The sequence below is a fragment of the Thermobia domestica genome, chromosome 8 (assembly GCF_964235325.1).
Source record: "Thermobia domestica chromosome 8, izTheDome1.hap1.1, whole genome shotgun sequence".
Taxonomy (NCBI): domain Eukaryota; kingdom Metazoa; phylum Arthropoda; class Insecta; order Zygentoma; family Lepismatidae; genus Thermobia; species Thermobia domestica.
The window spans coordinates 65,249,923-65,263,769 of NC_137461.1; the positions used below are offsets into that span (position 1 = coordinate 65,249,923).

The following is a 13,847-nucleotide window of genomic DNA, read 5'->3' on the forward strand; positions in this document are numbered from 1 at the left end:
TACTTCAGGTAGTTTGAAAAATAAGATTGGAAGTGTGTACAAAGTAAAGTTATTTTTGTAGATAACATTTTAGTTGGTTTTCTTTTGTAATTATACGAGGAGGAGTCCGAAAATAAATTTCCTCAGGCGACTGTGGACAGAGGTGGGGATGCAAGACCAAAAATAGCACGTGGCATTCAAGATCAGACGTACCTTTATTTTTCCACGCAAGCACCACGTACATTGAGACATTTGTCATAACAGTCTATAAGCTTCAAACACTCTTCCAGGAAAAACTCAGGGGCTCTGCATACAGAAGAAGTGTCGAACAGCTTCTATGACTTCAGCATTGCTTCCAAGGCGCCTGCCGCCGAGTCTTTTTCAAATCCGGAAACGGGTGGAAGCACTGGGTACATCAGAACTATGTGGCGGATGGGCAAGGCTGTTCGCTTTCCTGTGGAAAACGATAAGGAAACTTATTTTAGAACTCCACCTCGTATGTTACATCCGAAGGAGAAAATAGATCAAGAGAAGTGAGTGTAAAACACATTTCACCTCCCCATTATGCAATAGAATCCGGGATCACTTCTACAATAGGCGCATATTGTACTAGTGAGGAAGGTGTAGTCTGTAGAATTTACAAAAGGGGAACGTCAGGCAAAAGTAATTGGGGAGATAAAAGTGATAAATTTAAGTTGTTATTCACCGAGAAAAAAATTACACAATTATAATTTCTGGCCTTTTATGAAAGAATTTGGCTCCAGTTCGTTTATGTTTCTAAATTTCTCACATACAGATTAAAACTATACACAAAACATGAAATAGAATTATCTATAATTTATTTGATTTATATAGATGCGTCCTAATGCATCGAGTGAAGTAGCTCAAGTGGTAGAGCGTTGGCTTCGCATTCAGGAGATCGTGGGTTCGATACCATCCTGACTGGAGTTCTGCAGGGTTTTCCTCAGTTCTGCCAGGCAAATGCCGAGGTGGTACCTTCTAAACAGGCCCTGGTCGATATCTTCCCAAATCTTTTCCATTGTTATTATTGTTGTTGGATATCCAATATAAAATGATGTCTAAGCTGTATCTGGTGATTGTTAAATAAATAAATAAATAAATAAGATAAATAAATTATGAAAGATAAGACCTACTACTCCGAACTATCCCCAGACATTTTATGGACAATCTGTATCTACGTATGTAAGAATCCATATTTATTATTGGTTCTCCATTTAGTAGTTTATAAAGAATCGCTGCTTGAAATTTAACGCTGTATTTCCTTCATATCCTGCATAGTATATATGTATACATAACATACGCACACACGCCTACGTATACTGACATACACATGAATAGACCTGAATGAAGTGAAAGTTCAATTCATTCTGGTTCGATGGCCTTATCTGCTCTTATTAACACTCTGGGGACAACGCCCAGGAATGATGTGTGCACTGTATAACATCTCTGTATGTGTGTGAGAGAGATTCCCCCCCCCCTTTCTCTTCTTTCAAATATATACGTGGAAAAACCATATAGACTAAAGCAATACGATATGAATGCGCGCGGGGGCTACGGTGAAAGGGACGGGATTTAAGGAAAAGGAGGAGGAGGGAACAAAAATTTCCCTATCTCTTTGGGTGGTGCAGAAGTCATTGCAAGGTTTTTTGGTGACGAACAACAATATATACTGATAAAAAAAAAAAGTGTATGGACATGTACTTCGATATGAATGTGTGACAAATGTCCTTTCTATTGTTTCCGATTCACTTCATTATTAGCAGCCTCAGTGTGATTTCTTTTCTAAAGTTTGGTGGGCTTTACCTCTTTGCAATGACCTTCAGGAATTGGTCAAAGTCTCACTATTTCCCCCGTCTATCCTCTACGATCTTCATATCAAAGGTAAACCTCAGGGACAAGGGGAGATGAAGGGAACAAAAGATGTCAAGGATATTCACTCATCTCAGTCATGCAATAATAATAATAATAATAATAATAATAATAATAATAATAATAATAATAATAATAATAATAATAATAATAATAATAATAATAATACAGTATATAATATTTAATAACTTTCAGGTATTTATTCGATTAAAAAATTCCAATTGAATCATTGAGTTCGAAAACCGGTCATCTCTATCGAAGATAATTTGAGAGAAGTGACAAACAAAACTAAATTAGTCAATATACATCTGGCTTATAAGGCTGTTTTCATTTTCGGACTGTAGAACTGAAATTTTTGTACTTTCCAAAAATGGAAATAACTCTATATGTCAGTTCTCTCAAATTAGCTTCGATGGAGATGACCGGTTTTCGAACTCAACGATTCAATTGTGGATTAATACTACCATATTATATTGACATTTTTTACATATATCACAATCACAATCATTTAAATCATAATCATTTGCCCAGAATAGTTATATTGGTATCATATCTAAAATGGCTTTACAAGTTACTTTGCATAATGAAATATTTCAAGATCAGAATTTATAATTCAAATCAAAATACTGTCTACGCAGCCAGAAAGTTTTCATGAGATATAGTGCAGGTGAATTAATAGTTTGTATTCTAATTTAGCGGAAATATTAAGAATGGAATACCACAGAGTTCAGTATTTGGACCAATGTTTTTTTTTTTTTTTGTTTTTTTTTTCATGACGTATCCAAAATTAGGAAACAAAAATAAATAATATGAGATAAAATTATTCATAATGTAAATAACATGATAGCAATGATTTAGAAAATTCTACACGTTTTTGTTGGTTTGAAATATTTAGTGTTACTCTAATAATAATTAATGTCGAATTTGTATCAAAAACAGTGCTTTAATATGATATTATGCTTTAAATTTTAAGATTAGACTATAAATACGTACTAGTTGTTGATTATTTAATAAACTATTATAGTATCAAGAATCTTGGTGAAAAGTAAAGAACCTTAGATCTACAATTCTTTGTAAAAATGTTCACTACCTGTTACTGTACTATCGTGGTCATCACTTTCTAAAAGTGTTATTATTAAAAGTCTCAACTTGCAGTGTAAGTGTTCTTAAGCAGTAAAACCAATTGATTGACACTCAAGTCTAGTTATTTGAATGGCTTATATCACATAAAAGTGTGTTTTTACATTGAACTTATTAAATATAGCTGCCAGGCAAGTCTTAGTACACATTATGTAATTACATGAGTTCCATTACCTACTTTTTTTTGTCCAATACACACGTGGTACTAGAAATTAAAAAGTAGATGCAGTTTGTGAAATTTTCCTTATTATTGGAACCACGCTGGTGGGATTTATAAGATTCTAATGTTAGTGCGTCCGTCCGTTACTTCACATAAAAACTGTTGAACGAAAACGAATATTTGAATTATATTTCTTGCAATAGACAGCTAAAGCGATTGTTTCGGGCGAATTCGTTAATGAAGTCCATCTGTTAACATTTTCACGAGCAATGGTGACTACCCTTATTTCATATATATGTGCTAAAGTTAGGATTGTCTTGATCAAAAGATAAATATTTTTTTGAGGTTAACAGATTTCTTGGTTAGATCTCAAAAAATATTGGTGAGGTTAAAAGCTCAGCAAAACTTGGGGTATGAGTAGATATGTACCTCACACACTTAGGGTATGTGAGGGCATATAAAGCGGGTATTGTTGTATAAGGGTATAAGAGGGTATTGTTGTTGTATGGCATTAGTTTAACTTTAATTATAAGAAATTTTGGTTAAACCAAAAAAAGAAAAAAAGAAATGAAGTTAAAACCTCAAACTTGGGGTATGAAAGTATATATGCCTAACATTGACCGCTTGAACTACTAGTATAGATTCATTTATAATTGTAAGTTCCACATAGTCTTTACCAGAGTTTACTGTCTTTACTAGAGTTTATTATTATTATTATTATTATTATTATTATTATTATTATTATTATTATTATTATTATTATTATTATTATTATTATTATTATTATTGTAATGGTGCTGATGCTTTGTTAATAATACTTTGTAGTGTTTACATTCTTTTAATATTACAACCCACTGAAATGAACCTGTATCGAAACATGTGAAAACTACCTGTAAAAAAATATTAGGATTACTTTTCGTCTTACGCATCTGATCTTGATAAAACTTGCCATGCGGACAAATCTTAAATTGTTTAGTATGCATGAGATATATTTCCTCTGCAACCCCCCCAACCATGGATCATGAAATTTTGAATCTATACTTAATTTTTGTTTTTGTCAATAAAATAACTAACTGGTAAGTTAGAATAATATTTAGGGAAAGCTACATCGAATAATACTGTTAAACGTTAATCTGATTTTGTATGAAGTTTGTTAAATGTTAAAATGTTAAATTTTCACTAAACGTAATGTGACCTTGTAATAAAGATTTATTAAAATCCATAAAGAACTATTTATTTTTCTTTCTTTCTTTCTTTCTTTCTTTCTTTCTTTCTTTTTCTTTCTTCTTTTCTTTATCTTTCTTTCTTTTTGTTGTTGTTTCGAGAAATTACTTAAAATATTATAACACCTGGAAACGATTTAAAACTAAACCTATAGATATATCTAAGTTACGAAAACTAAAGTACGTTCGGTAATATTGTACAGGGTGTTTCAAAATGAATATCGGGGTTTAAAATCTTTCCAGTATTTATTACATTTAACGTACAATTATAGATAATACATCGAATGAAAAAGCAAAACTGAACAGTTTTTTCTGCACGTGTTCAATGTGAGCATCTTTCGTCACACGGCACAAACCTTGATCAGTGTGTTTGGAATAATTGTTGCAACAAATGCTTCAATAATCTTTCTTAAATTCGTCAATCTCCTTAAAATTCCTCACATAAAGGTCACTGGAACTACTAATTCACGACTAGCCTTCCGAATTGATTTCTTGGGGCTACGCGTGAAAAACTCTCTCACTCATTCAACACGTTCTTCAGTCACTCTTGGTTGCGTCCCGTCCCGTCCCGTCCCGTTTTCCTTTGCACGAAACAGCCGTTTTTTTCAAACTGATGATACCATCTACGGATGTTTTCACTTGGTGGATTGCAATTGAATTTAATACGGAAAGCATAACTACAGATTCAGTCTTCGCAAAATGTAAAACACAAAAAAGCTTTTTGTTGACTAGTTACCATCTTTGCTACTAGCGCTTTCTAACGGCACATAGAGGAAACAGTACATGCGCATGCGTATGTGCACTCATGTCTAAAATTATTGTCGCATGTCTATAAATATGTTGTTGTAGGAATATAATTTAATAACGAATTTGCCGGTATTTCTCATAATGTTAGTAGGTGTATAATCGGCAAAGGCATGTATGTGGCAAATTGCATGTCAAAAGAGCAGTTAATAAGAACAATACAACGAAAATAAAAATTTTCTTGTCCATTTAGCAACATTTTGTTTTACTCATTCTGATTTTCGTATTTATAATTCTTTTCCTATGAAATTTACCACAAATATAGATTTCCCGATTATACACATAGTATCAGTATTAAAAATACCCTGCAAAATCATTATCAAAATATATTCTTACTAGAAGACAGTTATAGATATGCGACAATCATTTTGGACATGAGTGTACAAAACTGTTTGAGTTGCTCTTTCATTTAATGTGTTATTTACGTATGTACGTTAAATGTAATAAATATTAAAAAATCTTAAAACACCAATTTTCATTTTGAAATATCTTATACTTTCCTCATTAAAATCTTACTAGAGCTGAAATACGAACGTCTCTAATCAAGATTTTTTTAAGGATTGTGATGTATTGCAGAAAAGTCACACCGGTAAAATTAAAGTTTTACTACTTCAAACTAATAACGATTAGTACCTTAGAAAAGTTTCTTCTTTTAGTTTGAAGCGAAAAAGAATATTTACCGGCGTGACTTTCTTCACAAGCTCCTCTGGATGTATATTCAGCAACTTCGCCTCAATCACTATTATTTTTCTGGCTTTCTAGAAAGGAATTCGCTCACTCGTAGCTTCAGTAGCTTCCTAATTGTGTCACCATGTTGGTAATCACCAAATTTATTGAATAAAATGTGTGTACCACGTCTAATCTGTATCATAACATTGAAAGTGTCTGTTTGTGACTCTTAATCTCTTGAACCACTCAGCCGATCTTGATCAAATTTTCAATATTGATGAGGTTCGGGCTTGGGGTGGTATTTATCTATTCACTTTGATGATAGAACTTAGGGGTGGGATATATATATGATCGAAAATGATGGATATTAGTGTCGAATCCATACTTTTCGGAGTCGCTGAGATAAACAGTGACAATTCCGATGCTATTTAAATTCAAATTCAGCCCGCAACTTGGGAGAGAGGGATATATATATATATATATATATATATATATATATATATATATATATATATATATATATATATATATATATATATATATATATAATCAATATCAGAGAGCGCTTTAGTAATTATAAAAGACTGACTAACGGAACATATTACTGATTTTTCTTATTTTAATCTAGTGAAGCAGGTAATTGACGCTAGTGTTACATAAAAATAATCTGATATTACATTTTTTTATATATAATCCTAACCTACTCTCTTGATGTGTGAGAAACACAAAAAAATTAATATGTGAAATCATTACCTGTCTTCATAAATAATTTGTTATTCATTTCCTGGAATCATCATATGCTGAATAATTAATGAATAAATTTTTAATTGTCTCGTGAGAAAATGTGAGTAGACATTTCCGGAACATTAACGACCTAACGACCTACCTCTACGTTGTTCCCTATTTTTTTTTCTTACAGATTCCCTCTTACTTGCTTCTTTTACTTGCTTCTTTTGCCCATCTATTATGAAAAGTTCTTTTTGTCTCAGTAAAGGACTTTAGTACTTCTTTAATTCTTTAGTTAGCTATAAACTGTTTTTCTGGCCTGAAATTCATGTCACATTGGTTAGAGAACAAGTTGAAGAACATATTTTTGTGAAAGCAAATATACTGCATTTGTTTTGATTGAAAGGTAAAAAAAACTTTGAAGAGAAAATCAAAATATAAATTAAGATTTTGATTAAGGTGGGTGTAAAGGAAATAATCTCCAATAGATGATAGCACGTGCATTATTTTGTTAAAAAAAGTGACAGTGTTTATAATAATTCAGCGAAGTTCGAAGAGGAATGTTGAAACTTAGCTCAAAGACAAACTGAATCTATAACAATAATGAGGGAATAGATAATAGGTCCTTTAGAATTTTCCCTACCATTTCTTATCATGTTTGCCTGAATCTTCCTTTCGGTCTCCTTCCATCTGCTCTAGCCTGCCACACTTTTTTCGGCATTCTTTGCACTCCCATACCGTAAACATGTTCGAACCATTTCTTCTTGTTGTTTTAAAGACTCTGTTTTTAATCCTGTTCTGACAATTTCATTTCTCCCCCTGTCCCCGTATCTCCCTCCATTTTTCTTAAATATTTCATTTCACTTGCTTGTAACTTACTGTGATTTTTGGTGTCAGCGGTTTATAGAACATTATGACTAATGAAAGTAGTCCCCATTTAAAAAAAAATATATATATATATATATAAATGCTGCTTTAAACTGCTTGATCATGCCCAGGGCGGAAATCTGTCTTCCCATAATCTTTTTTTTTTTTTTTTAAGAGATGTTCAAAATACTCTATTTATGAAGTTGAAAAACAATGTGTGGAGAATCAGGGGAGCATAGCTGTCTTCAACGTTGGAGGCGGACAGATTTGAGGCTTATTCTGGAGAAACATCAATTTCATCTCACTTTCCTTTATGGCAGTTGGACACAAATCATCACATTTCTCCCCAAAAACCACATATCAAATCGGGTTATTGGGGGGGACAATCCCCTCAGCTCTAAGATTGGAGGAGACATGTCTCCCTCATCCTCCTGGGATTTGCGCCGGTGATCATGCCTCAGATAAAAGTGTTGGAAGCAAATATACATGGAAGTAAATAAAAACTAAATAAAATGTTGATGTTTTCAGACAATGTTTTGATATTTTTTATATTTTCTGTTCTCCTGCTTTTCCTTTTCTTTTTTATCTCTCTCTTTTCTACAATAAATTAGAGATCGAATTAGTTCCGGTGCTGACGTTGATGAGAGAAAAATGGCAAATTCACTCACAATTGAAAATAATCTAACATTCACACGAACAGTGAGAAAGTTGTGCTTGTTTATATAAAATATATTTCTTACATCAAATCATTATTTCTTACGTGTAAAGTGAAACCTTAGGTGTGACCCTAAAATCTAAGTTTCTATTTTTAACATATTTAACCCTGTAACGGATGATGTTATCATTTGGTAGTACTTGTTTTAAGCTTGCTTAAGTTTTGTAGTACGACAACAGGTGGTAACGCCACACAATCCTAATCTTTTTCTTAATTATCAGTCATTACTTTAAGCCTCTATAGCAGGTTTTCTCAACCTATGCTACGTGTACCACTAGTCGTACTCGATCCATTGTTGGTGGTACGTACGACTTACGATTGTATTAATATGCTTCAATGGTACGTTAGTGGAAAAGGTTGAGAATTGTCCTACCCTATAGAATATATTGTAGAAAGCTAGAAAATCAAAATAAACAATGAACTCCAATTCTGCTACAATACTTTGTTTCGATTTTTGAGAACTTAGAACTGGTTTCATTTCCAACCGAAATATATTTACTATTTCATTAAACTATTAAAAACACTTCCCACTTAAGACAGTTATAGGGAGTGCAAGTGTCCTGACGCCCTCTCTGATGGTCTAGTAGCTACTGCGCACGCTTTTGGTGTATGCGGTTCTGGGTTAGGACCATGTCTTGTGTATCCTCAGTGCTAAGAATGGACTTTATCATGGGATCGTGATGCTGACGCTCGCTAACACTTGCGCACTCCCGTCGAAGCATTCTGTGTCCACTGTTGCCACGCTTACCTTTTGTCTACTTTGGACTCACCTTGAAATCAAAGTATATCTGATAATTATGTTGAAGGCATCTCTGAGAATAATACCCTGTATGGAAATCCCTTGCACATCTATTGTACATTGATGAAATATGCATTTTTGGATTGCGTATGTATGAACCACGATTCCAAGGTGGCTTGAATTCAAAATAGCGCACGTTGCAATTTAGCTTTTACACGATTTTGAACAGCCCTAGCTTTGAAAGTATGCACATTTCCCCACAGGTCCATATCAACATTTCCACTGATTTTGATGTGAGAAATTACCCCTTACAGTTCGAAGGTATGGTTCATTATGGTTCACAACCTATATATATATGATTGAAAACATGATTTTAATAATAGTAATAATAATAATAATGTTTTTCTTCTGCAGGTCATGGGTATTACATAAAGGAGATAATTTCGACATCAATGATGTTATAACCCATGACAGATGGGTGGTAATGACGCGAGATGAGGACCCGCAGTTCACATGCGTCGCGGTGGACGTAAGTGTGGAGCTCGGGTGGCGGCCCCTCGTTGTTGGAGATAACCTCACATGCTGCAGGTAAGTAATTTTCTTCCTCTTTCTTTCTTTTTTTTTTCCAGTAATACAGTTAGAAGAAACTGATACAATTAGCATTTCCAAATTGAGAATTCCGATAAAGTAATAGTATCATGTATTGTAGTTTGTTTTTTTTTTTTTTTTTTCGTTGGAAGCATTCACTACTTTAATCTTAGAAGATTTCAAATTGAACTAAAGGAAGTAATTCTAAAGCCTTTAAGGAAACACACTACTGTATGTATCATGAAGACTGATTTTTTTTAAATGTTACCCTGAACAGTGTTATTAAAGTTGGTTTAAATTCAATTTGCTTGGTCCTGGTCTTGACTAATTTTAACTGCAATGAATAAACTGTATTAGAGGGTCTTAAAGAAAACATACTTTATACTCCATGGAAATTTTCCCACTGAGCTATCCCTACATCTCGAAATATGAACGTTTTTTTCCAAGCTCTATACATAATATTTCGAAGCCCACGATTAGGCTGCAAGCTAAAAGAATCGAATGGTAAATACAAGTGGAATATGATGGAAAAAGAGATTGGATGATAGGGGTGGATCTTCACATTCAGGATATTATTATTATTAGTAGTAGTAATAAAGAATACCTTGCTTGAAATATCACGAAAAATATCTTTCCCAAGAATGACGACTACCTAAAACTTTTTCCTGTTGAATTAATACAAATTACTATGTGATTGCTTGCAGAATATTGCGAGAATAACTTTTTTTAAAAAGAATTTGTATATGAATTGGTCATTGTTGAAAGGAGATGGAAATACATTGCACATATCCATTTTTTAACAATGACCGATTCATATGTACTGTAAAGCCAATGCAATAGTCTTTCAGAGTAGCATGGCTGAAGAAAATTTTAGTTAGAAAATTTTATAATAAAGCACTTATCATACAAATAATTGCTAAATGTTTCAACGATGTTTAAAAACGAATCACTTGAAGTTAGCAAGTTTTGTATAGTAATTTGCATCATATTACTCAGATAGGTGCTTTATATCTTCATTTGATGTTCTGGTTGGTGTTTGTGTCCTCGAAAGTTTTCATTTTAATCCTCTGAAAATGTTCTTTTGAACAGAGCTGGTCTCACAAATGATAGTTACAATAAACTGCACTCATGCACACGTTCCATTTCCTACTACTAAACTATGTGACAATGACATGCACTAACTCTACATATTTCAAAGTATTGCGTTTCTATATCTCTTTATAAAATAGTCATTCTGGGTTTTTTTCTTTTTTTGTTGAAACAATGTAAGATGGCCTTCATATGTAGTGGAAGGTTATTCTGCTCTTAATATGAAAATTCACGCGAGAATTGGAAGTCTTCATTTTCCAGCATCGTACCGTATGCACGAAAGAAATTTTGAATACACATGCAAGGATATGCTGTTTAGTATAGTATAATTGAACCATTAGTCACAATATACATTCATTCAGGAAATGCAATGTGCAAGTTTTTTTTGTTTTTAAAAAAGTAATAACTATTAATCTTTGGACAGAATATTTTCATGAGCTAATCATATTCAGTACTATATGCAGATAGAAAAAAAAATAAATAAAAGTTGGGCTAACAAGCAGTTAAATGGTTAACATGCATGATCTTTCATTCAGTTCCTGGATCCTGATAATGACTTTTATTTTTAGTTGACAGCACAGGCCTTAGAGCCTGGAAGTACCAACTCGTTTTTAAATTCCATAAGCGGTTTTAAAAATTCCAAAAGAGATAAATTCCAGAAAACCTGTAAACAGCATTTGGAGTCATATGAAATGTCAATTCTATCATACAAATGTATATGGATCTATATGTCTATATATATAAACATTGTATTCAGCAACAGTGTTCTTCATAAGAGCAAAATTGTAATGTCTGAAATCGATAAGGTAAGCGAGAATTCATCAACTCCCAACTTCATATAGTAGTTGTTAAGATTTTTATTAATATGATAAATGTTATTTTTTTTTCACAATAACTTGTTCAGAAGGCGGTTTAAAACCCGGAAACCCTTTTGCGTACGCCACCAACTGAAATTATCTATAAAGATATGGAATAAAATTTGATATGCTCCAAATTCATTCCTATGTTCTGGTATTTTATTGAATTTTTCTGTTTTAGCTAGGCATAAGGCAAAAGAACTCTTGAAGTACGAACAAAGATTTAATCCACTGCTGTTTATGACTAAAAGTTGTCTTTAGATCCTTTTCAATAATAGTAATAAATATTTTATAATACAAATGTCCAAAATAAAATTGCATTAATTGGTTAATTGGTATTGAGTTCGATTCCAAGTTAAAACTGTAATGCGCGATCTTCAGTATCGAAAGAACAGACAGTCAAAAATATACAAATCTAGATAGCTTAACAAATTCCAAGCTCAATCTTATGAGGTTGATCATACAAGGATTTTACATAAATATCAATCATAGATTTAGGAATTAAATATTTTAGAAGTGAACCGAGTGAACAATTGGAAGCAGAGATACGCAGAGTTTGAATTCTGTGGTTCAGAAGATCACTTCTGAAACATTTTAAGTTTTAAATCTATAATTTATATCCATGTGAATAAAAATCTCAGTCTTCAATCTATAATTTTATCCATGTGAATAAAAGTCTCAAATCTATTATCGATATTTTCTTTGCTGAAAGTCTTAAACCTATGTAGTGATAAAAGATCTATGACCGATATCTATGTGAGTAAAAGTTTTACATCTATGATAAATATGTTAGGAGAAGTTTCTAATCTATGAAGGCTATTTATGTGAGTGCTATGATTGATATCTATGTTAGCAGAAGTCTCAAATCTACAAATGAATTGATGTGTATAAAAAAAAATTTCAAAACTATTATTGATATCAGTGTTGCTAGAAGTCTCAAAATCTATCTAACTTTATGAATGATATTTATTAGGTTGAAAGTCTCAAGTATTGTGGTTGATAACTCTGTGGCTCAAAGTCTTGAAGTCTATTATTGAAATGTATGTGTGGAATCATGTGAGTCAACTGCATGAAGTTCAGAGTTAAAATAATGAAGATGTCTCGCCTTGGACAGCAGTAACAGCATAGAGTTCTTATATGAGAAGCTCCTGGCTCGATCTTAGAGCTCACGAACGCGTGCTAGACATCATTATCAATTATGACCGTGTATTTTCTTGTGGTTCTTCAGTTTTCCGTTACTCTCCTTGTTCAATCATTTTATAATAATTAACTAACATTAATAATTTTTATCCTTTAGCCTAAAGGGAGGTTATCCGTAGTGCATTTCATTTTTTTTCTTTTTTCATTCATTTAAAAGTCATGTAACAGATTCTGACTGTTTGCAGCATGTGGGGTTTAGTAAGCAAAAAAGAATTCAGGGTGTTATAACTGTTTGCCAAAATTAATTTTCATTAAGGACCGCTCTATTGTAATTGCTTTCTTGTACTTCCTGTTCAATTTAAATTAATAGTTATTACACGAAAATGAACAGACATTGTTTTCCTGTTTCAAAAGTATGGTTAATGCATATTATGCTTGCCTGCTTTGTTACTGTATAGTTACCCAAAATGCGGTGAAATCGAAAATGTTTTTAGTTAACGCTACTGTTACGCGGATGATGTCTTTAATTTAGCTTATTGACTGAATTTTGCGTTCATGCGTGTTTCTGTTACATAATTCTGTCTTCTCTCCTTCACCTCCCTCTCATTTCATTTACGCTTAATAATACAGTAATAATAATAATAATAAAAATGCACAGACTTTTCAACGCTCGTCTGGTTCTAAGCTTCCATGTTCAATCTCATTCGACCAAAATTTCATGGTCGCTTGTTCCATAAACGCAATCCTATTCTATATTTTATTTATATTTTTCGCATGTCACGTTGAGAATACACTTTCCATTTGTAATCAAATCGTGATATTTGACATCTGGACGACTCGAATACTACTGGTAGTTGGTTGATAACCCGGAAGAACAAAGAAAGTCCTGATGCAGGGATTCATGAGTCGGTACACACCCTTCATTTCGCGTTGCCAACTGTTCATCATAAAAAGAACTAATGAGATTTTTATTATACATACTAGGATTAATTTAAAAGGATTCTCGCAACACACGAATTACCGAAACCAGCGATAATGGATAGCGTCATTTTGTAATCGGGAGATCCCATGTTCGAATCTAATAGTGACCACTCTAAATAAGTTTTTTCCCAGGATTTTTGTTAGTCCCACCACATGCATTTTTGGATTAATATTCTTAAAATGTAAGGTCTGTCCCACTTTATTGACAAAATTGTCTTCCCTTCTTTCATTATTGTAATGCTCCCAGTTGTATATGCACCAGCTATAGCTGGGTCGCTAC

The 13,847-nt window shown here is 32.8% G+C and overlaps 1 protein-coding gene across 2 annotated transcripts in view; it reads left to right on the forward strand.

Annotated features, from left to right (window-relative positions):
* The window catches only part of LOC145692966 (uncharacterized), a 314,794-nt gene that overhangs the window by 252,049 nt on the left and 48,898 nt on the right, over positions 1-13,847 (forward strand). For both annotated transcript variants that reach the window (XM_081768561.1, XM_081768562.1), the window contains exon 2: positions 9,327-9,500. In XM_081768561.1, coding sequence (XP_081624687.1) covers positions 9,327-9,500 — 174 coding nt within the window. The remainder of the gene's footprint in view (positions 1-9,326; positions 9,501-13,847) is intronic.